Source organism: Bos grunniens, chromosome 25 (assembly GCF_055505025.1).
Source record: "Bos grunniens cultivar Pamir isolate PY7600 chromosome 25, Bosgru_T2T1.0, whole genome shotgun sequence".
In the NCBI taxonomy this organism is placed as follows: Eukaryota; Metazoa; Chordata; class Mammalia; order Artiodactyla; family Bovidae; genus Bos; species Bos grunniens.
In genome coordinates this window covers 21,898,490-21,923,337 of record NC_141189.1, presented here as the reverse complement: position 1 = coordinate 21,923,337, position 24,848 = coordinate 21,898,490, and the positions used below count along the sequence as shown (strand labels likewise).

The window sequence follows — 24,848 nt, the reverse complement described above, 5'->3', positions numbered from 1 at the left end:
CTGAGTGATTAGAATCATGTCTCCTGAAAGTTGGATTCTAAAGTCAGTATAAGGACATGTATGATGTGATTCCTTTTCTGGGAATCATTTGCTAGGAATCAGAATGGGAAAAAAAGTCAAGTGTTGGCTGAGATATTCAAGCGGAGAGGAAGTGAGGACAGATATATTGGCACAAAGCATGCCAAGTCAGGATGGAGAAGGAGGTGAGTGGATTAAGAGGGTGAAGGGAAAGCAGAGGGTGGTTCTACATCAACATGTGTCAACTGGACGAGGGGCCTTGTTTGTCATCTGTCGGAGGAAAGATGGGGAACATAAGTTGTGTCTATCATCCATTGTCCACAGAAGAGAGCTGGCCTGTTAGCACTGCCCACTGAGATGTCAGCTCAGGTGCATGACGGGAGTTCCCAGCACAGCCCTTTCTGACCTGTATTCTTTCACCGTAGGAACTTCACGCTTTTCCACCATCCAATGTATGGGAATTGCTACACATTCAACAATAGACAAAATGAGACTATCCTCAGCACCTCCATGGGAGGCAGTGAATTTGGTAAGAAAACCTGCATCAAGGGGATCCTGGGGTGCTCTAATGACAAGCTTGCTGACAGCAGGACAGTTGGGGTGCTTGAAGCCTTCCAGAGATACAGGCTCTCCCTAACCTGGCCAGAAACTGGGGATACAACTTTTTCTCATCCATGTCGGTTCTTTCCTTCTCTATCAGAATCTGTTTTCTTTTTTGACATCTCCTCTTTGCTTTTGAGAGAGCAGCAGGGACAACCCTGGTGTTTCTTCACCTGGGGAAACCACTCAGGTTTAAAATTGTAGCTGGAGTGAGTAATGCCGAGCAGGCAGCTTCAGAATGGACTTAAATCCAGACGTGCTGAGCAGGAGATTAGAGAGGCCAACACACCTTTATCCTGATTAAGATGACAGATTTTGGAGCCAAAATCCACTCTGTCACTCACTGTGCAGCCCAGTGAAAGTTTACTCCCCTTCATTTATAAAGTGGGAATAACAATGGTACTGATAATACAAGGTAATTGAGAAGTCAAAACATGAAAAGCAGTTAATAAGACCTGACACACGCTGTATTCATTTGGTTGGGCTGCCTTAGCAAAATATTATAGATGGGTGGCTTAAACAATGGACATTTAGAAACTCATGGTCAAGCTGCTGGCAAATTTGGTCCTGGTGAGGACTCTCTTGCTGGCTTGCAGTTGGCCACCTGTCTCTGTCCTCACATGGCCTCTCTTTGGTGGCATGCAGAGAGAAAGCTGTGTTGTCTCTTCCTCTTCTTATGAGAACACCAATCCTATGGGATTAGGGTCCACCCTTCTGACCTCATTTAACCTTAATCACCTGCCTAAGGCTGATTCTCCAAATTCAATCACAGTGGGGATTAAGACTTCAACATATAAATAGGGTGGAGGGTGGTCTGCAGAAAGACACGCAATTCAGTCCATAACACATACTAAGCACCCAATAAATGCTAGTTGTGGTTGTCATTACTACTGTTACTGCCGTTACTACCATTGCTGCTGCTGCTACTATTACCACCAAAAATTACTACCTCTAATATTATTATTATTGCTACTCTACTATTGTGACTTCTGTAGAGAAGACAGGAACTCAACCGATTGGTCTATCTTGAAAGATTCTAAGCAAACTGAACACGATTTTATACATAGATATGCTCCTATAAGGATAGGCAAGGTCTTATGGAGGAAAACCCAGTTGGACTCCTCCTCTTTGTTACTGCACAGTCTGTGTTCTTACCACACCTGCAAGAAACCATAACTCAGAGCACATACGTCAGTGGGAAGAAGTTGTCTGGGAACTGTTGCACAATCCTGTCTCTGCTGCATTTGAGCTGTGTGACCTTGAGCAAATCACTTCCCCACTCTGGGCTTTGATTCCTTCACTTACAGATAGAGTAAAGGCAAAGGCAGAAGGGGACGGCAGAGGATGAGATGGTTAGATAGCATCACTGACTCAGTGGACAGGAATCTGAGCATACTCCAGGAGATAGTAAAGTACAGAGGAAACTGGTGAGCTACATACAGTTCATGGGATTGAAAAGAGTCAAACACAACTGCTACTGCTGCTAAGTCACTTCAGTCATGTCCGACTCTGTGCGACCCCATAGACGGGAGCCCACCACGCTCCCCAGTCCCTAGGATTCTCCAGGCAAGAATACTGGAGTGGGTTGCCATTTCCTTCTCCAATGCATGAAAGTGAAAAGTGAGAGTGAAGTTGCTCAGTCATGCCCAACTCTTAGCGACCTCATGGACTGCAGCCTACCAGGCTCCTCAGTCCATGGGATTTTCCAGGTAAGAGTACTGGAGTGGGGTGCCATTGCCTTCTCCACAAACACAACTAAATAACAACAAAAAGAAGTCAGAATAATTTTAAAAATTCTCTTCTTTCAACTCACATAGGCCCTGTTCATTTGCTCATTTGTTTACCAAATATTTTTGAGTATCTTCTATACTTCAGGCCCTCTTCCAAGTCTTAGGGACCCAGTGGTGAATAACACAGATATCATCCCTGCTTTCAAGGAGCTCGTATTTTGTTGGAGAGAAACAGATAAATGGATGAACAAGCACATAGACATTATCTGGTTATCAATCCTAGGTTTATACCTCAAGAATTACCCCGCACAAGGGCTGAGTTGAGATGGGAATTTTATTTCAGATAAGGAGGTCCAGAAAGGCCTCTGGGATGAGGGTTATTTGAAGAGGAGAAGATGTATGATACAGTCCACTGAGGAGCGTTTGAGGACTAGCAGGTCCGAGGACCTCAATGAGGAAATGGATTTGGTGTGCTCTGGAAACAGAAAGATGACCAGTGTGCTTGGAGCTTCCTGATGGAGGGGGAGAGTGGGATGAGGAGGAAGGCATCACCATATGAGAGCTAGTCAGGTTTCTGGATGGAGAAGGCAATGGCACCCCACTCCAGTACTCTTGCCTAGAAAATCCCATGGATGGAGGAGCCTCGTGGGCTGTAGTCCATGGGGTCGCTAAGAGTCGGACACGACTGAGCGACGTCACTTTCACTTTTCACTTTCATGCATTGGAGAAGGAAATGGCAACCCACTCCAGTGTTCTTGCCTGGAGAATCCCAGGGACTGGGGAGCCTGATGGGCTGCCGTCTTATGGGGTCGCACAGAGTCGGACATGACTGAAGTGACTTAGCAGCAGCAGCAGGTTTCTGGACAGTATTTTATGGTGTCCCCGTGTATGCAATGAGATGCCTCTGAAGAGTTTCAGACAAGGGAGTGACCTGATTTTAAAAGGTCCCTCTGGCTGCTCGGCTCAGATTAGACACAGGTGTAACAGTAGGATCAGGGAGAGGATTTAGGGCAGTGGTCAGATGCACTACTGGAATCTCAACCGCAGTCCTGCACATCCCTTTGGGTGCCCAGCAGAACTCCCCATCTCAAAGAGCCCCAAGGAGGTTCACGTCTTAGGCCAGGTAGCAAAACTTGTGCTTGGCAACACTGCAGTAATGATACTATTCCTGAACCCTATTTGAGCTAAGCTCTGGAAACAGAGCAGTGAAAAGTCAGGCTCCCCTCACAGAGCTTCCCATTTTGCTCCTGTCCGCTTTTCACTTGTAGGAAATGCCTGGGTCTTGGTTTTGAGGCTCCCAGAGTGGTGGGAGAGGTAAGCTATGAGCAGGGAATCTTCCCCTGGGTTTTGACCACAATGGGCTGCCTTGTCCTTCCAGGGCTGCAGGTCATCCTGTACATAAATGAAGAAGAGTACAACCCCTTCCTGGTGTCCTCCACTGGGGCTAAGGTGATTATCCATCGGCAGGACGAATACCCCTTCGTTGAGGACGTGGGAACGGAGATTGAGACGGCCATGGCCACCTCCATAGGAATGCACCTGGTAAGAGCACGCTCTGACTTCCATCTGCTTGGCAAGGAGGACAGCTTTCATTGAAGGACAATCAGTGAGGTGGGACTTACAGAAAAGGGTATTGGTTTTAAGAGGAAGCATAGTCTCATGTTTTTCAATGATTACTCAAATGGTCACTCTCTAAGTTACACTAAGGGCTGTCTTTATGTCTTCTGTATGGATGAACAATGACAGGACACCATTTAGGATAAGAATTGAAGGAACCTTCCTTGTTCCAGAGACAGACATCCACATTTATGAAACCTGTGCTGGAAGCAAGGCATCAGATACTAATGATGTATTTGTCAGTGATATAAATGGAGCAGATTTACACCTTCCTGGGCCACCTACAGGCCAATGGAGCATGTAAACCACTATTGGAAAGTCACTGGGCCTTCACAGGTCTATTTAGTCCCTCCTGCTTCCGTCAGTTTCAGCTCATGTACCAAGAACCCCTCTTCTCTCAAGTCTTTGACCTTCTCTGAGCTCACTGGGTGCTGAGAACACTCATACCTGTCACCAGGAGCACATCTGGGCTGCAGACTCCAATCCTTGGGTTGGCCATGCCCAGTGGAAGTAGAAGGGCAAGGTGAGGGGTGTCCAAGGACACCCCTGGTCACGTCACTGCTTGTATAGTCTCCTGTTTCTAGGCCTGGGTTTTTTTATGCCAGTCTCTCTCTCACTCTGTGACTCTGTCTCTCATTCTACCTACCACAATAACTATTAAGTACTTATTTCAAAGGAGTATATGTACAAAGTCAGTACAAGGATCCTACTGTGCAGACACACCTCTTCTATCCCTAACTGCTGGTCTCCTCCTTCCTTCACATGCAGCTATGGCTGTTGCTTCCATGACTCAGAAGGGTGTTATAGTCTTCTTCAAGCCTGTGTATGAAAGTGAAAGTGAAAGTGAAGTCGCTCAGTCGTGTCTGACTCTTTGCAACCCCATGGGCTGTAGCCCACCAGGCTCCTCCATCCATGGGATTCTCCAGGCAAGAATACTGGAGTGGGTTGCCGTTTCCTTCTCCAGGGGAGCTTCCTGACCCAGGGATGGAACCCGGGTCTCCTGCATTGTAGGCAGACGCTTTACCGTCTGATCCACCAGGGAAGTCCTATAATCATTTCTTCTTTTATGCAAATGCAAAATACTGTTCTGCCCCACTTTTCACTTGATAGTATAGCTTGGAAATAGTTCCATAGCAATACACAGATTCTGCCTCATTCTTCTTAAAGACATAATATCCCATTGTGTGGGTAAGTTATTGAAGCAATTCTCTGTTGATACACTTGAGCTTGTTTCCAGGTACGACTAAAAACAACAGTGCAGTGGGATGTGTAGTCATCCAATTACCTCCTAGAAGTATATCATTCAAGACATAGATTAGCCAAATTGCCCTCCAATGATGTTGTACCAAAACAGATATTAAGCAACGTTTCAGTTCAGTTCAGTCACTCAGTCACGTCCGACTCTTTGCGACCCCATGAATTGCAGCACGCCAGGCCTCCCTGTCCATCACCAACTCCTGGAGTTCACTCAAACTCACGTCCATCGAGTCGGTGATGCCATCCAGCCATCTCATCCTCTGTCGTCCCCTTCTCCTCCTGCCCCCAATCCCTCCCAGCATCAGAGTCTTTTCCAGTGAGTCAACTCTTCGCATGAGGTGGCCAAAGTACTGGAGTTTCAGCTTTAGCATCAGTCCTTCCAAAGAACATCCAGGACTGATCTCCTTTAAAATGGACTGGTTGGATCTCCTTGCAATGTTTAATCTTTGCTAATTTAAGAAAAAATGGCATCTATTATAAGTTTAATTGACAGTCATTCTTAGTGGTATTTTTTTCACCTATTTATGGAGGGGAAAAAATCTCTCCTTATGGACCCTTTGTTCATGCCTTTGTTTATAGCGAACCTTAACATTCCAAGGGCTTCCCTTGTGACTCAGCTCGTAAGGAATCTGCGTGAAATACGGGAGACCTGGGTTCGATCCCTGGGTTGGAATGATCCCCTGGAGAAGGGAAACATTACCCTCTCTAGTATTCTGGCCTGGAGAATTCCATGGACTGTATAGTCCATGGGGTCACAAAGAGCTGGACACGACTGAGCAACTTTCACTTCACTAACGCCCCAAATTAAACCTCTTACCCTTCATCCCTCACAATTTTTTCCTCCAGAGAAGTGGTCTCCAAACTAGATTGGTCATTAGAATCAGGTCTACTGAATCAATCTCTCTGAGAGATGAGCCCAAGGATCTGTATTTTTACTGGACCCCAGCGGTCATTCCAAGAGGCAGCAAACTCAGGAACCTCAGCTTTAGAAACCTGAGTAGTTTAGAATGAAAGAAGAAGAAAAGTGTGTCTTCCTCAGAGAAAGTAGAGCTAGGATGACACCAGAGCTTTAGCACAGCCGTAAATGCTGTCTCCGAAGTGTTACAAAGTCACATCACGGGCACTGGAGTGCATATATCTATCCATTATCTATTCATCCAACAAGCATTTTCTGAGCACTTCATGTGTGCTAGATCCTGGAACTACATCAGTGTCCCCAGAACTGTCCCTGTCCTTTTAGACTTTGGGTCTAGCAGAGAGAATTTATAATAACAAACCAAAAATCACATAGGTGATTAACTGTAATCATCATAGGTGCTAAGAAGGATAAATACAGGATGCATGAGAGCATACCACAGAGATGCCTGATATAGGGCTTTTATGGGGGGGGGTGGGTAGTGGAGAGTTCAAGGGGCGCTTTCCTGAGGAAGTAGTATTTAAGTTGGGAAAGCAGAGTTGCTGAACTGGGATCTGTGGCTTCCATGCCTGGCCATGTCCCATTCAAGAGCAACCTTGGACAAGAGAAACCATGGGGATGGTCATCTGGGAGCCCCGGCGCTCAAAGGAGCCATGTCACTTAGGGGCTTTGTTCAATGTGGGCAGTTTGTTCCACATGAGAAGTGTTGTGTACCAACTTGGCCTGTGTGGATGCTGATGGCCCAGGAAAAAAAATCTTGAGCCCCAACTTGCTCAAACTGTGATTTGAAAGACTTTAGGTTCCTACTTAAGGAACTAGGTCTCTGATTCCTCTCTTTACCAGCAGATTACAAAACTCCCTGATCAGAACAGTGAGCATTTTGAGCCAATGTTCCCCTGGCAATTTTGTACTTGAAGAAGCACCTGGAATTTACAGCACATTCTTACAGCATGTGCTCTTCTTCCCTCCTGCCTGTTACAGTGTCTGCAAACTTAGAGCTTGGGAAAGTTTGAGAACCAAGGGAATTGCCCTCTGGTTTTCTTCTCTGAGCTTAAGAATGCCCATCACATTGTTAAGCAAATGCTCCCTTTAGCAGTGATGGGTAAACAAAGACATGGGTGGGTTTTCTGCTACACCTAACTTGAGGTGTACAAAATCAAAGCCACAGAGCAGGGGCAGGCAGCTCTGGTTCTGATTTATGAGCATTTAAGACAACAACAGAAAAAAACAAAGATTACTGAGAGGTCACCAGAGGGTCATTAAGAATAAATCCAAACACACTAGACTTCCTTCCTTCTTTATTTTTTAGGTAGTTATTTATTTACTTTTGAGAAGCATGTTAAATTGGTGGAATCAGTTGGTTAGGCAGCTGGTTAACAAATCTTCTTTCATTCATTGAGGGACTGTGTGTCCAAAGCACTGGCTATTCAGAGATGGGTATAACAGAGCACCTACCTTCAAAATTCACCTTTAAGAGAAGATAACACAGCTTTGCAATACAGGTCCAAGCTCTGTGGGAACAGGGACCATTTCTGTCTGTTCCCAGGCTCAGTTCTTAGAGCATAGTAGATCCTCCATAAATATTTTTGGATGGCTGGATGAACCGGAGCCAGGACAAAACCTGTTGGTCTAGGCTTTCTAGATGATGATTTCTTAAGGACAAATGTCAGGCAAATAGAATCAGGAAGGGCCACTCCAGACAAACGGCAGAGCAATTACAAAGGGGGTTGCAGAAAGGATTTGAAGTCTCATTTCAAAATGATTCATAATGTAGTGAATCATTTCGAAAAACCACTTTGAAGCGCACTCAAAATACTAAAGTATTCAAATCACAGTTTGAGCAAGTTGGGGCTCAAGTATTTACAGTAGCAGCCAAGTATTTACAGTAATACTAGAAAGAAATTATGACTCCCTCCCTGAGGCAATGGCTGTGGGGATGAGCAGAAGTGACTGGATTTGAGAGATCTTACAGTGTGGAAGCAACACTGCTTGACAACCAAGGTCATCGGGGAAAGGCCAGGGGAAGTTAGATCCATATTTAGGTTCTGACTTGGGTATTGTGTTGAATGGGAGTACAGGTTCTGAATTAGGGAATACAAGAAGAGTAGGGTTCAGGGAGAAAATGACCACTTCAGTTTGGCACATACCCAAGGTGTAGCTTTGGGAAATCAGGCTGAAAACGTCCAGTGATTAGATGCTCTAAGCCTGGAGCTCAGGAGAAAAATCCAGAGGCAATGGCGGGGTGTGGGCTGCATCTAACATAGTTCTAGACTTAGAAATAAATGCCATCACTCAAGACCTGAGACAGAACACAGATGTTTAAGGGCTGAGCAGAGAGGAAATGGAGAAATAGAGGCACCAAAGTAGCAGCAGAAGCTGGAAAGGCTTGGTGTCAAAGAAATGAAGATCGTTTCAAGGAAGGTGTTAGCTAGAGTGCCAAACAGTTGAGCAGTCTGGCAAGATTAAGGGTAAAAGCTGTTTTCTGGGTTTTGCAACCAAGAGGTCACTGGTTCTTTGCCAGAACAGTTTTCAGTGGAAGGAGTGGAACAGAAACCAAAGCACAATAGGTTGGATCATGAATGGGAGATGAGGAAGTGGGCAAAGACAAGTTCACCTAGGGGGCTGTGGACCAGGCCCTGAAGAGGGGCGAGACTTCACTGCCACTGCAAACCCTACTGTGCATTCCTATCTTAAAGCACCCTCTTCTTTTCACAGGCATGTTGGTAACAGGAATTAAGGGCTCAGACTCTGGAGCCAGACAACTAGGATCCAAACCCCAACTTTGCACTTTGGTCGTGTGATCTCTGTGTCTCAGTTACCTCACTGTGAAATAGGGCTGATAGTAAATTACTGTACAGGCTGGTGAGAATTCACTGAGCTGATTCATGCTGCTTGGTGTGTGTTGAGTGCTCCAAAAATATTGGCTGTTACTATACACCTTTTTTTTTTTTTTTAAAGAAAAGAGATATGAAAGGATGGAAAAATAAGCATTAGGGGAGATTTTTCTTGTCCTTCCTGACACCCCCATTCTTTATGAGTGAGGTATTGTTCTCTTCCATATAGTATTTAGGAGTACTAATGATTTGCCGTATGTGTTACAAATATCTTTCCCAGTTTGTGCTTTCATTTTAGTTTTCATTATGCTACCTTTTTCACATGCAAAACATCAGATGTTTACATAGTCAAAGTCTTCGGTTTCTTCTTAAGTCATTATGTTTACTGAGTATTTTTCCTCCTTGAGATCAGATACTGAGCTGAATTTCCTTCCAGTTATTTCATTATTTCTTTTCTTTTTTTTTTCTTTTTACCTTGAATTTTATTGTTTTTGATACATTTATTTTTCCCTGGTACATATTTATTCAGCTAATATTTCATTATTTCATTTAAAAGTTTAACCCACTAGAATTTCTATCTCTGAAGGATTTGAAATTGAGATAGGATTTATTACTTCCTCCAAATTCTTAACAAATAGTCCTAACTTCATATGTTGAACAGTTCTTATTCCTCCACTGATTAGGAACACAAATTCTTATAATTTACTAGCATCTAGGAATTATTTCATAACTTATTACAATATAAAAACAGAACAAAAGAAAAGAGAGTCAAAGCACCCATAACTCCATCTAGGGTTTCCTATTGCCCTTGGGCATTTCTCTGACACAGTTCAGACTTTACAGGGGTGAGCTAAGGATTCCTGTCTGACTTCCCTCCTCCCCCAGAATTCTCAGAAGGAAGCAGATAGGACCTGGTTTGAGAAAAATGAGTCTGTTTCCCCATACACCCACATACAACACATGTGCACACATACGCCTAATCACACCCACACACACCTGTGTGTGCATGCATACCACACACCTATCTATCCATCTGTTTAAACTTCACACACTCTCGCTCTCTCACACACACATATATATTCATTTTCATTTTGGGGTCCCTAGGGATCAGGACAGAAGCCAAAATGTTTCCCCACCCTGCCCATGTCAGCAGTTCTGGAAAGCTGACAGGGAAAAGCGGAAATGAAACATGAGGGAGTAAGGGGGAGAGAGAGTGAGAGAAAGCCAGGGCTCTGTCCAGGTTCCTCTGACTGAGGCTCCGAGAAGCTGAAGACATCTATTCCACTCTAAAAAGGCTGCTTGCCCTACCTGCCCCAGCCCAGGTGTTTTAGGAAACAGCCTGAATAATCCAGGAGCTCTGAGTTTGATAAGCATCATTCAGAGTAAAGGGCCATTGAATACTCAAAAAGCATAAAAATCACGATGTTAATGATTTTCTCACAATCAGTTTCCTGGAAGTGGTCTTCAGGCTGGTTCTCAAAGTAGAAGGAGCCACAGCTGCCTTTGCCAACTGCATAGGGCTTACCTGTGTGGACAGACCCTCTCCTCTAGATTTCAGGGTACTGAACGCTCCCTGCAGGCAAATAGAGCCCAGGGCTGACACTCGAGGCTCTGTGGCCAGTTTAGCAGGACCTGGGGGCTCCAAGGGACACCTGATTGGGAGTGTGCAGCTTGGAGAAGCTTAGAGGGTAGCATTGGGTGAAAGTGCCCTGAGGGAAGCCACTGCTTGGCATCTCTGTGCCCATTTCCCAGCCTAGCCCTGGCATGTACTAGAAGCTCCGAATCTGTTTGTTCCCCCAGCTCTTAGAGGAATGAAGTAAGTCTGTTTATTCTATACTGACACGGAAAGACACACACTCTTTATTATGAATGAGAAAAGGATATCGTAGGGCAAGGGAACATGTGAATCTTTTTGTCTGGGTCTCAGGATGGAAATCTGACCTGTTGAAGTAGGTGCCCAGGGGAAGGGAGGAAATCAGATGATTACTTTCCTCTTTGCTTCTTCTGTTTAAATGTTTTAAAATGAGCACTGTCTTTTGCCCTGGAGGTTCTTGCAGTTAATTGAGGAAGACTAATGGATCAACAGATGAATTACAATACAAACAGAAAGAGATCATAGCCCTTTGAGATGGCTATAGTTTCTATCTGCACCAAACTTCTTGATTTCTTTCCCCCTCACCCCACCCACCCCCAACTATCTTTCTCTCTATTCAGCCACTCTTCAGGAATTTTCTTCCCTCCCATAAATCTGACATCCATTTGCCCTTTACCCTCCCCATCTCAAAAAAAAAAAAAAAAAAACTTTGTACACACACATACACACACACACCAAATCCTAGCTGTGAGTTGGTCACAATTTATATTCTATATTTGCTCCCCCTTGGGAGACATTATCCTTCTTTTCCCCTAATTGTCTTGTCTGGATTGTTCCTTTATAGTGACAAATATTAAGCTAGAATCAAATGTGTAAGCCATAATAAAAAACATAATTTAATAAGGCTTTCAAATAGTGAGTTGCAATGTTCTTACCTCCTCTGATCAGGGTATCATTCTATACTGCTGGGCATTCTTTGGTCCTCTATAAGGAAGTCCATTTTTCCAAATCACCTTCTGGGACCAAAAGGCAAGAAGGTAGGAAATGAGTCCTTCGCTGAGACAAGAATACCATGCAGCACAGTCACTGCTCATCTAATCCCTCCTGCCCCATCCCCGTGGATTCTTCAGTGGCTCACTACTCTTCAGAAAACCAAATCCAAACCCATGTTTCTCAGCAGTGTAGGAGACTGCCACAATTTGTCCTTAAATCCCTCTCGGACGTCATCTCCAGCAACAGCTCTCCCTTTTACCATGGTCCAGCCACCCTGGCCCTCTCCTGCCTCCACTCTGGCTGCTCCTTCTGCCTACTCCTCTTCCTATGTTTCTTGACAAGTCCAGCTCTTTCCTGCCATTCCATGTCCAACCAACATGTTCTTTTCTCAAAGATGTCTTTACTAATCACTTTGGAAAGGTTGTCCCCTCCTCCCAACCCTTCCAGTTTCTACCTAGTTCCATTAATCACTATAAAAAATTATTCAAAATTATTTATTTGCTTTTTGGTCATCTGTCTACTGCATTAGAATGTGAGCTCCAGGAAAGCAGGGAACTTATTTCGATCATTGTGGATTCCATAGTGCTCACAAGAGGGCTTCCCTGGTGGCTCAGTGGTAAAGAATCCAACTGCCAATGTAGGATATGTGGGAGACTCAGGTTCAATCCCTGGGTCGGGAAGATCCCCTGGAGAAGGGCCTGGCAATCCACCCCAGTATTCTTGCCTGGGAAATCCCATGGACAGAGGAGCCTGGCAGGCTAGTCCATGGGGATGCAAAGAGTTGGACATGACTAAGCAACTGAGCGACATAGTGCCTAGAATAGCATCAAGCTCCTAGTAGGTGCTCAATAAATAAATTTGTTAAATGAATGAGTAGGTGGTTGCTCAGCTCCTAGAAGCTGCTAGCAATGCCCCTTGTATGGGTCCTGGAGAGGTGCAGGGCTGAATATGTGCTGCTGTGATTACAGACGGAGTCCTTCAAGCTGAGTGATCCCTACAGCCAGTGCACGGAGGACTGGAGTGACGTGCAGATCACGAACATCTACAATGCCACGTATTCCCTCCAGGTACAGGCTGGAGACAGCACCCAGCCCCAGGCTGTGGTCTGGACCCAGGAGACAGAATTATATATAGGTTGGGGTGTGTCTGGGACCAGGAACTGTGGTGAGAATCCTGGGGTTCATCCAAAGATCTCAAGAACAAATGATGCCGGCTGGTTCCAGTCCTCTTCAACCCACCTGTAACCAGAGCTTAGTCGAGGTTTGCGTGGAACAGAACGTACAGCTTGGCAAACCTGCTTCCAAATCAGCCTTGGGGAATGAGAGACAGGAGGAGGAGGCAGTCTGGGAGGGGCTGGCTAAGGGGTGCCTTTTATCCACTGACAGCCTTAGACAAGTTGTGTGCTCCTCAGTAGCCACCAGGGGAGTTTGCATTGGATCAGGAACTGCTAATCGGTGGTTTCCAAAGCCTCTACCAACCTGCCCACCTGGTTTTTCACCCGGTTTAAAAGTCGGGGAATTTCATAAGAAAACCCAGATTTCTAGCTTCTCTTGAAAAACAAGATCTGGTAACAATGGGCCCGTATTCCTACAGGATAAACAGTGGGTAGAGTGGCCTTATCAAATGAGACACGTTCTTTGGTTCCCTGCAATCTCCACCACCCATTAGTTATTACCTACATTGACCCTTGGGTGCGATCACCTGTTACACCTTGTCTTCTGTTTTGCGAGTCTGCCCTTTGCCTCCCACCAGGACACCTAGAGAGTCAAATGAGAATCACCCAGCAGAGCAAAAGGACCAGGCGCCCTCTGCCCTGAATCCTCTAGCTTCTATTAGAGCTGAGCTGAGAGGTGGTGGAGACACTGAATGAAAAGAGACTAGTGGTCAGACAAGGTCTGCTTGTAAGAAATAGAGATGCAATCACACTGACATTAAGACAGAAGAAAAGTCAGCTCAGTGGAAAGACACTCGGGACAATATTTAGTGAGAAGCTAGCATTTACAAACACTTTACATCTTTCGATTCATATCACAACAACCTCATGAAGTAGGTGCTGTTATACTGATTTCACAAATGAAGACAACAAAGCATCAGAGAGTTTAAGTAACTCACCTGAGGTCACACAACTGGGAGGTGGCAAAGCTGGTATATGAACTCAAGTAGCCTGACTTCCAAGCCCCCATTGTTAGCTTTTATGGCTCTAAGCTTTGTGGATATCATGGTACCTTAAGATCCCCAGGGATCCTGCGTGGAGTGCGTGCAGCTGAAAACTGGGAAGTTGGAGACTGTGTTTGTTTCTCTGTTTCTTGGCACCTGCTCCAAGTTCCCCACTAACCTCTGGGTCAGCACTCACATGGTGGCAAATGACCACCCCAGCCCCTCTCTAGCTCATCCTGGCCTCCACAGCTCAAATTCCCAATACGTTTTCTAGCTTTGTCCCTTTGACCCTATCAGCCAGGACATGAGGGGTACATTTATGCTGTCTGCTGAGGCTGTGGGAGGCTGACCCTCTCTGACTGGGGGATGTAGGGAGGGGAGATCTCTGGCAGCCGCAAGCAAGGAGGTTAAGGGAACTCCTGGGTCTTGTCTTTCAGATCTGCCTTCACTCGTGCTTCCAGGCAAAGATGGTAGAGAACTGCGGGTGTGCCCAGTACAGTCAGCCTCTACCTCGGGGAGCTGACTACTGCAACTACCAGCAGCACCCCAACTGGAGTGAGTGAGACACCAACACCCCCCACCTTGCACACCCCACCTTGCACACCCCACCTTGCACACCCCCACCTTGCACACCCCAGGAGCAGCATCAGCCCCATCCTGGCAATAGCTAAGGCCCTCCCAGGACCCTGCCCTGATGGCTTTTGACCTGAGGGAGACAGAGAGATATTAACCAGTCTCACTCTTGTTGTGAAGCCTGGGTTGAATTCCACTTTCTGATTAATGACCAAATGCTACACCCCAGCTTCTGCGAAGTCCCTAACCCCCTCTGTCAGCTTGAGGAGGTAGGGACTATTGATAGTGTCCTTTCACAGAACAGGTAACTGAGGCTCAGAAAGGTTAAGCAACTTGCCCAAGGTCACACAGCCAGGGTCTAACAAAGCTAGACCCAAGGCAAGGACTGCCAACCCATCCCACCTCCAGCTAATGTTCTTAACTGTGGCAATTTTCTGTCTCTCAAAATCACAAGGTAGCAATTGTTTCCAGAGAACTAGTATTTGTAGAAAGTGGAAGGTGAAATCACTAAAAGGAGACTGTGGGGTTATCAGGCTTCCCAAGTAGCCTGGGTAAAGAATACGCCTGCAATGCAGGAGATGCAGGCAGATGCAGGTTCGATCCCTGGGTCAGGAAGATCCCCTAGAGGAAGGCGTGGAAACCCACTCCAGTATTCTTGCCTGGAGAATCCCATGGACAGAGGAGCCTGGCGGGCTATGGGCCATGGGGTCGCAAAGAGGCAGACACGACTGAAGCAACTAAGCATGCATGCATGGGGGCATCACTGGGAAACCCTAGAAAGGGCCCTGTGGCCCCAAAGTTCATATCTCCCTGCACCCCGTTCCTCAGTGTACTGCTACTACCAGCTGCACCAGGCCTTCGTCCGGGAAGAGCTGGGCTGCCAGTCGGTGTGCAAGGAAGCCTGCAGGTGAGTGGACCCAAAGGGGTGGGACGAACACGGCTGGGCTGGGCCAGGCCACCCACACTCACTCCATGCCCTTCTCCGCTTAGCTTTAAGGAGTGGACACTGACCACCAGCCTGGCACAGTGGCCATCGGAGGTCTCCGAGGTAAGTACTCTGCCCACTCTTCCCCCCTGGAACCTTCAGCCTGTAGCCTGAGGTCCTGACTGAGTCCTCTGGCCTCAGAGGTGATCCACAGGGGAGGTCCATGTCAGGAGCTGGGGCTGAGAGGAGAGAGCAGACAGGCTGGCTCTGGCCTCTCCAGGCATCCCCAGGCCACTTCTTTCTCCACCACAGAAATGGTTGCTGTCTATTCTCACCTGGGACCAAAGCCAGCAAATAAAGAAGAAACTCAACAAGTAAGTTGATCTCTGCCCTGCTCCCTCTGCTCCTGCCCACCCTGGTTCCAGCCTCCTTACTTGATTCCTCTGTGCTAAACCCTCTCCTTTTCATTTGTTCATCCCTTCACTCATTCCTTTATTCAACAGTTATTTCTTGAGTCTTATCATGAGGTAGGCCCTGCTCTAGGCTAAGGGCTCTCAGCTGTTGACCACAACGCACAGCATGAAAATATTGATACTTATCCTATTGTGGTGCATTGAATACACCGCCAGAATAAAACTATCATGAAACAGTACTCTTTTATGATGTACAGGGCATTCAGGCTGCTTGTCAGATGTTGCACACTTGTGTACCAAACCATCTGACTTGTGTACCAATTGTTTACAACCGTCTGACGGGTCACAGCATAGTTCCAAATGCTTAGTGCCTATATCAGTTGATAAAGATTTCGAATCTCTCTGTGCATGCAACCTGATGTTTTATATTTCACTTTGTAAAAGGTACTAGTAAGCTCAGTACATTTATTTCATGATTTCCTAATGTATCTTGACCCACTTGGAAAAATACTCTTTTAAACCTTGCAGCTTCTAATCGCACTTGATTTTCCTTATCAAAATTCACTTCCAAGAGACTTTTAGCAAAAATCAGCCAGGCCAGAGTTCAAGGATCTCAACAGATGGAGACAAAGGTGGAAAGGGTGGGTGGGGGATTGCCGTGTAAACTCACATTTCTCTGGGTCATTACTGTTTACACGGTTCCCTACCCCAGTTTGGTCTCCAGCATCTTATTTAATGTCCACTAGGCAAGGTGTGAGGTGCTGGGGGGTGCCATGATGACCAAGCAGACATGATCCTTGCCTCCAAGGTACTTCAGTTCAGTTCAGTTCAGTTCAGTCGCTCAGTCGTGTCCAGCTCTTTGCGACCCCATGAATCGCAGCACGCCAGGCCTCCCTGTCCATCACCAACTCCCAGAGTTCACTCAGACTCACGTCCATCGAGTCGGTGATGCCATCCAGCCATCTCATCCTCTGTCGTCCCCTTCTCCTCCTGCCCCCAATCCCTCCCAGCATCAGAGTCTTTTCCAATGAGTCAACTCTTCGAATCAGGTGGCCAAAGTATTGGAGTTTCAGCTTCAGCATCAGTCCTTCCAAAGAACACCCAGGACTGATCTCCTTTAGCATGGACTGGTTGGATCTCCTTGCAGTCCAAGGGACTCTCAAGAGTCTTCTCCAACACCACAGTTCAAAAGCATCAATTCTTCGGTGCTCAGCTTTCTTCATAGTCCAACTCTCACATCCATACATGACCACTGGAAAAACCATAGCCTTGACTAGACGGACCTTTGTTGGTAAAGTAATGTCCCTGCTTTTGAAAATGCTATCTAGGTTGGTCATAACTTTTCTTCCAAGGAGCAAGCGTCTTTTAATTTCATGGCTGCAATCACCATGTGCAGTGATTTTGGAGCCCAGAAAAATAAAGTCTGACAGTGTTTCCACTGTTTCCCCATATATTTGCCATGAAGCAATGGGACCAGATGCCACAATCTTAGTTTTCTGAATGTTGAGCTTTAAGCCAACTTTTTCACTCTCCACTTTCACTGTCATCAAGAGGCTTTTTAGTTCTTCTTCACTTTCTGCCATAAGGGTGGTGTCATCTGCATATCTGAGGTTATTGATATTTCTCCCGGCAATCTTGATTCCAGCCTGTGCTTCTTCCAGCCCAGTGTTTCTGCATCTGTACTCAGTTAAATAAGCAGCCTTGTTTAAATAAGCCAAGTTAAATATATACCCTTGACGTACTCCTTTTCCTATTTGGAACCAGTCTGTTGTTTCATGTCCAGTTCTAACTGTTACTTCCTGACCTGCATACAGATTTCTCAAGAGACAGGTCAGGTGGTCTGATATTCTCATCTCTTTCAGAATTTTCCACAGTTTATTGTGATCCACACAGTCAAAGGCTTTGGCATAGTCAATAAAGCAGAAATAGATGTTTTTCTGGAACTCTCTTGCTTTTTCCATGATCCAGCGGATGTTGACAATTTGATCTCTGGTTCCTCTGCCTTTTCTAAAACCAGCTTGAACATCTGGAAGTTCACAGTTCACATATTGCTGAAGCCTGGACTGGAGAATTTTTAGTGTTACTTCACTAGCATGTGAGATGAGTGCAATTGTGCGGTAGTTTGAGCATTCTTTGGCATTGCCTTTCTTTGAAAGTGGAATGAAAACTGACCTTTTCCAGTCCTGTGGCCACTGCTGAGTTTTCCAAATTTGCTGGCATACTGAGTGCAGCACTTTCACAGCATCATCTTTCAGGATTTGAAATAGCTCCACTGGAATTCCATCACCTCCACTAGCTTTGTTCGTAGTGATGCTTTCTAAGGCCCACTTGACTTCACATTCCAGGATGTCTGGCTCTAGGTGAGTGATCACACCATCGTGATTATCTTGGTCATGAAGATCTTTTTTGTACAGTTCTTCTGTGTATTCTTGCCACCTTGTCTTAATGTCTTCTGCTTCTGTTAGGTCCATACCATTTCTGTCCTTTATCGAGCCCATCTTTGCCTGAAATGTTTCCTTGGTATCTCTGATTTTCTTAGAGAGATCTCTAGTCTTTCCCGTTCTGTTGTTTTCCTCTATTTCTTTGCATTGATCTCTGAGGAAGGCTTTCTTATCTCTCCTTAGAGTCTAATAATAAAGATAGACTTTGATCAAATCATTGAAAACTGTTAGACCAAGTATTGCAAAGTGATGACCGATGACCCCTGAGCCAAATATGATTCCCCCAATACAACCTGTTATCTCCAACTTCTCCTGAGAGACCAAAAATTCTGGCAACATTCAACTTCCATTTTTGCAAAGCACTGAAGAGTACTGAGTACTGGCTACCTTTCTGGGATAAGCGTGAATTTTCTAGCTTGCCACAGTCCTAACAGGAGGGAATTTAGTACAGTGCGTGGTTACGAGCACGAACTTTAAAGTCAGATGTAGCTAGGTTTGAATATCAACTCTACCAGTCATGAGCTGTGTAGTCTTGGGCAAGTTACTCAACCAATCTGTGTCTCAGTTTCCATGTCTGTAAAATGGAGATACCTGCCTTATAGGACTGTTGTGCGAATTAAACGAGTTAATTCACACAAGGTTCTTGGAAGAATGCTTGGCAACACAGGAAGTGGTCAATAAGTGCTAGCTGTTATTATGGTTATTATCATTTTTCCCCTCTGGTTCGTTTACATCACTTACCTGTCTTCCAGACGTGTTTTAGATTGCCATCAGACAATCACGATTGCAGGGTTTAGTTGTGGGAGGGCAGCTGTGGGGACTGACTTAGTCTAGAGCTGGAGAAATGGTTTTTGAGTGAAGGGATGGCTTGAGTGACTAGGTCCTGGCTGGAGATGTGCTCTGTGGTGCACAAGGAACCCCATAAACCAGGTTCTAAGACACCCTATGGAGCTCAGAGCCTGGGCCTTGCTGGGGGCTGGGCCGGAGATACACAGCCATGCTGAGGGGCTGGCTATTTGCTAGAGCACAAAAGCCTCCAACTCACCTTGGCCCTGCCTATTGGAATTCTTACAGGACAGACTTGGCCAAACTCTTGATATTCTACAAAGACCTGAACCAGAGATCCATCATGGAGAACCCTGCCAACAGCGTGAGTGGCTCCCTTCTGAGACTGTCCTGGGTCTGCGACTTTGCCCATCTGCCTGGCCTCAGGGAGCAGAGTCAGACTGTGGGGGGTCCAGCCCAAGCTAGTAGGGCCACCAAAGGCCAACCAGGCCTCAGATCAGAATGGGCAGGGTAGGAGGGGACAGACAGCCTGCCCTTGTCTTCCCCAAACCTGTTCAGGGCCAGGGCTAACCAGTGGCTCCCTTGGGCCTCAGGGTCTTTGCATGAAGCCAGCTTGGTGGGGATTCCCCCTTGATCGTGTGCTTTGGCCTCCCTTGCAGATCGAACAGCTTCTGTCCAACATCGGTGGCCAGCTGGGCCTGTGGATGAGCTGCTCCGTCGTCTGCGTCATTGAGATCATCGAGGTCTTCTTCATTGACTCCCTCTCCATCATTGCCCGCCACCAGTGGCACAAAGCCAAGGGGTGGTGGGCCCGGAGACGAGCACCCGCCTGCCCTGAGGCTCCCCGTGCCCCGCAGGGCCGGGATAACCCCAGCCTTGACATAGACGATGACCTGCCCACTTTCACCTCTGCCTTGAGTCTGCCTCCAGCCCCAGGGTCCCAGGTGCCTGGCACACCACCCCCCAGATACAACACCCTGCGCTTGGAGAGGGCCTTCTCCAGTCAGCTCACAGACACTCAGGTGCCTGCTGAGTCCTGAGGCAGGGCGGGGAAGAAAGATGGGGCCAAGACCACCAGCCACGGTTGAGAACTTAGAGTCTCCAGCACACAGGGGGTGTCCTCCCCTCGCTGGGCTTTTCAGAGACATTGACTATGAGTCTGCTTTGAACAAGGTGGGCCTGGGCATGTGCAGGGGACCGTCAGACCCCTCCCAGCCGTACTCACGGCCGCCTAGGACAAGCTAGATCCTGCAGGCCAAACCCCTTAGCACACCTGCTACAGAGAGAGATGGGGCCAAGGAGATGGGGCCGGCCTGGACAAAGGCCAGGAGTGAAGCCTGACAGAGTTCTTGGCCAGATCTTGAGAGAAAGAGAGAGCAAGAGATTCCTCCAAAGCCCCAAGTTGGGGGTTTCAGCCACTCCTCCAGCCTGGGCTGGGACCCAAGGATGTGACTTTACGTGTTGAGGCCTGACATTCACTGCCTGGTGCCAAAGATAGGAGGAAGCTCTGGGCCTGGAGCTGGAGCTGTTTGTGAATAAACCATTCCTAGTCACTGATTTCGGAGAAGGCAATGGCAACCCACTCCAGTACTCTTGCCTGGAAAATCCCATGGACGGAGGAGCCTGGTAGGTTGCAGTCCATGGGGTCGCGAAGAGTCAGACAGGACTGAGCAATTTCACTTTCACTTTTCACTTTCATGTATTGGAGAAGGAAATGGCAACCCACTCCAGTATTCTTGCCTGGAGAATCCCAGGGATGGCGGAGCCTGGTGGGCTGCCGTCTATGGGGTCGCAGAGAGTCAAACACGACTGACGTGACTTAGCAGCAGCAACAGTCGCTGACATGGGGGCAAGGTCTGCTCTGAGCCCTCAGAAGGGAGCTGGCACAGGGTCCTTGGAGTGTTAGAGGGGAAGGGGGCTCTATGGGGGCACCTAGGGCTGTGACAGGAGGCCCTCACTCTGAGCTGGGGCAGGGAGGGGGACACATTCTGGGCAGCTAAGCCAATACTCTGGGCCCTTAGCAGAGAAGGGCCAGTTAAAGGACTCTGTTGGCCACTCCTGTCCGGTGGTAGCCCAAGGCATGACTTCCTGATAACCCATCTCAGCTGCTTTTTCTCCAAGGCAGACCACCTTCCCCCACTGACGGCCTGCCCCTCAGCAGCAAGTCAGCCATGTGGACAGCTGCCTCCTGCCATATCCACACCTTCCATGATGATAGAAGCTGACGTGTATTAAGCATACAGTAGGTGCCTACTATCAGCTCAAGAACCATGTGCTGGCTGCTGCACTCAGCACTTCCAAAGATTGGCATAGGGGACTGCACTCTTCAACCCACAAGCCAAATCCTGTTTTTGCCTGTGACCTAAGAGTGATTTTGGTGTTTGTTTGTTTGTTTTAATACTGTTAAAAATATCAAAAGAAGGACCGTTTGTGACATGAAAACTATATGCAATTCAAATTTCAGTGTCCATAATAAAGTTTTATTGGAACACGGTCATGCCCCTTTGTTCACTAATTGTGTATGGCTGGATTACCACAGCAGGCAGAGGTGAGTAGCTGCTGTTGCAGCCCCCCGGAAGACTACAGTATTTATTCCCTGGCCTTGTACAGAAAAAGAAATCTACCAACCCTGGGATTAGCACAGTAAGTAGGTATGGTTATCCCACTGTGTGGATGAAGAAACTGAGACAAAGAAAGGTTGAGTGACTAGCCCAGGGTGATCCAGCTAGGAAGTTGCAGAGCTGGGTTTCCAACGTAGGCAGTGTGACTCCAGAGCCCATGCACTTTATCAGTACCATTTTTGCATCCAATCAGTGTCTGTGCCTTTTAAGGATGAGGCTCCTGTCAGTCCAGGTGGGAAGAGGGAAAGGCTCCACACCCAGCTGTAGGGCAGAAGGAAGTCCCTCATCTGTGAATGTGGACAGGCCTGCATTTCAGGACTGCCTTCTGCCCAAGGATGGCTGCTAGATGGAGGCAGGAGACTCAGTGAAAGAGCAAGGGGGGACTTCCCTGGTGGCGCAGAGGATAAGAACTTCCTGCCAATGTGGGGGACATGGGTTCAATCCCTGGTCTGGGAAGATTCCACAAGCTGTGAGCCACTGATCCCAAGCACCGCAACTACTGAGACCTAGCTCTAGAGTCCACGTGCCACAATCCCTGAAGCCCGTGTGCCCTAGAGCCTGTGCTCTGCAACAAGACAAACCACCAAAATGAGAAGCCAGTGCACAGCAATAGACCCCGCTCACCACAACCAGAAAAAGCCCGCACAAAGCAGCTAAGGCCCAGCTCAGTCAAAAAAACAAAGAGGAAGGCACGGGGAAACTTGCCTGGTCCAACCCCACCTCAGACTTGTGGCAGCCACAGCCATCTCTGCCTCGTGCAGTGGTTCCCCTGGTCCTTGCAGGTGGGGCACTGCTAGGAGGCATGGCAGCACACAGGGAGAAGGTCACCGTGACCTCTGGCAGGAGCTGCCTGAGGAGTGGGCTCAGAAGTCAGGGCTGATGCAGGCAAGCATCAGGTTACAGAAGGCGAGAGCCTGGCTCCTGTCCATGCTGGGCTGGGGTGGCTGCAGCCAGTGCCGACAGGGAACTTGCCACGGATGCCTGCCTGGGCATTGCACAGAGGGAGCTTCCTCCTCCTCCCCCGAAGTAGGAGGGGTGGGGGCCCGGCCTCAGATTTGTGGAACCAACCTGCCTCAGCATGATGTCACAGGCAGAACGTTCGCAGCAAGGCTCAGGATTTGCTGGATTTGTCAAAGTGAGTGTTAGTCATTCAGTCGTGTTGACTCTTTGCGACCCCATGGACTGTAGCCCACCAGGCTCCTCCGTCCATGGATTCTCCAGACAAGAATACTGGAGTGGGTCGCCATTACCTTCTCCAGGGGATCTTCCCAACCCAGGGATTGAACCTTGGTCTCTTGCATTGCAGGCCAATTCTTTACCGTCTGAGCCACCAGGGAAGCCTGGCTTTGTCAAAGGGGAGGTCAAGAGCATCTGGAGGCATAGCCACCCACATCTCCCCCAGCACACAGGTGACACCCCATGGCTCAGTCACCTCCTTCCTGCCCGGCTCCCAGCCTTAGCCAACCTATGGTGCCAAATGCTGCCCTCTCTCCTCCTCCACTCATCCTCCTAGGTACAGATATCACCACTTCAGCAGAGTCTTCCCATCCCTTCCCTTTCTAGCTTCCTCTATAAGAGAGCTTCCAAGTGAGCATGCTAAGTCATTTCAGTCATGTCTGACTTTGCAAACCTATGGACTGCAGCCCACCAGGCTCCTCTGTCCATGGGATTCTCCACGCAAGAATACTGGAGTGGGTTGCCATGCCCTCCTCCAGGGGATCTTCCCGACCCAGGGATCCAACCAGCATCTCCTGTGTCTCCTGTAACAGCAGGCGGGTTCTTCACTACTAGCACCACCTGGGAAGCCCTTTAGTTTCCATTCCTTCATACAATTTCTTATCCATTTGTCTGTCTCTCTCATTAAACAATTCCCTGGTGGCTCAGATGGTAAAGAGTCTGCCGCAATGTGGGAGCCCCAGATTCAATCCCCGGGTTGGGAAGATCCCCTGGAGAAGGAAATGGCATCCCACTCCAGTATTCTTGTCCAGAAAATCCCATGGACAGAGGAGCTTGGCAGGCTACAGTCCATGGGGTCTCAAAGAGTCAGACACAACTGAGCGACTTCACTTTCCTTTCCTTTCTCATTAAACAGTGGATGCTTTGAGGGCAGGAATTGTGTCTTATCTCTTTGTCCCCAAACTGGGGTAAGACTGAGAATAGTGATGGTGTTTAGGAAAAGTTTATGGAGCTAATAAAAACAATAACAACCATAACAATGGCTAATATTCATTAAGCATTTATTGTTGGCCAGGAAATCTGCTGAGCACTCCACACACACACCGGTTTGTGCGATTCTCACAGTACAGGTGTAGATAAGGAGACAGAGGCCCGGGACACCATCTCTATGGGCCCCATTCTTGTGACCCCAATCCCTAGTAATGGGTGGACCCTGGCCTGTCTCAGAGCTCGTGTGTTTAACCACTGTGCACCCTGCCTTTCAAGTCCATCTGCCCCTGAGGATTTCCCCTCTGATATCCTCTGGCTTCAGGTCCAGCCTGCTCAGCTGAAGGGCCCTCCTGTGCGAAGACAGAGGTGGGGATGGGGGAGGACTGCTTCATTCCCAGACCCCTCGGATGAGCAGCCACATACCAGGAGTTGAGCGCAGGTTGGAGCAGAATTTTCAGACACAGAGTATTGCAGAGAGGAGTGAGTTTATTAAGAACAAAGAGCAGAGCTAAAGTAGGCACTGCAAGTGCAGCAGACCGACAAATCCTGACAGACCAGGGCAAGTCGACAGTTTTCATTGAGTTAATAGACAAGTTTTATAGCGTCAAGACAAAATTCCTGCTGAAAGGTTGGCATTAGGTGATTGGTTGGGGTGCCATAGGGTGTTCATTGGAGTGGGCATCTTTGCCTAATTGGGAGTCAGGAAGCTTGTTAGTGATGATCAGGGGCTTTTGGCAATGGTTACTAAGGGGCTCAATTAGCTTCGGAGGTGACCTTGGTTCTGGACTCTGCTGCTGTGGCCTCGGTGCAAGGCCTCACACCTATGGCCTGTGGGCAGGATGCAACATTACCAACTCCAAGGGGCAATGGCTCTACAAGCAGGTCGTGGAAATGTTTGTTCTTGATGCACCCTTGTTCTTCTCAAACTGAGCTCCTGACCTCACTGCTCTTCTGACCTCCCTTCCAGGCCCCTGAGTACCAGCCTCAAGCATCCCGTGGCCCGTAGAATGTCTCCCTGATGACAGAGCTGCCTCAGACTCAACATGTCCCCCCTAAGCCTGCACCCCATGGGGTGGTATCAGATAGACTCCAGCCTCTCCTGGGGTTGAAGACTCAGGCAAGAGGTCTGGGCCAGACAGAGACTTGTGGGGGTCAACAGGGGAGGGGATGAGGTCACCATGGAAGAAAAGCAGATCAAACAGGAAGA

The 24,848-nt window shown here is 47.7% G+C and overlaps 1 protein-coding gene across 2 annotated transcripts in view; it reads left to right on the top strand.

Annotated features, from left to right (window-relative positions):
* The window catches only part of SCNN1G (sodium channel epithelial 1 subunit gamma), a 31,146-nt gene extending 9,795 nt beyond the window's left edge, over nucleotides 1-21,351 (top strand). For both annotated transcript variants that reach the window (XM_086376812.1, XM_086376813.1), the window contains exons 5-13: nucleotides 444-547; nucleotides 3,727-3,890; nucleotides 12,528-12,626; nucleotides 14,154-14,271; nucleotides 15,118-15,196; nucleotides 15,280-15,337; nucleotides 15,527-15,588; nucleotides 19,143-19,218; nucleotides 19,514-21,351. In XM_086376812.1, the coding sequence (XP_086232938.1) occupies nucleotides 444-547; nucleotides 3,727-3,890; nucleotides 12,528-12,626; nucleotides 14,154-14,271; nucleotides 15,118-15,196; nucleotides 15,280-15,337; nucleotides 15,527-15,588; nucleotides 19,143-19,218; nucleotides 19,514-19,894 (1,141 nt within the window). In that variant the 3' untranslated portion in view covers nucleotides 19,895-21,351. The remainder of the gene's footprint in view (nucleotides 1-443; nucleotides 548-3,726; nucleotides 3,891-12,527; nucleotides 12,627-14,153; nucleotides 14,272-15,117; nucleotides 15,197-15,279; nucleotides 15,338-15,526; nucleotides 15,589-19,142; nucleotides 19,219-19,513) is intronic.
* Nucleotides 21,352-24,848: the final 3,497 nt, after the last annotated feature.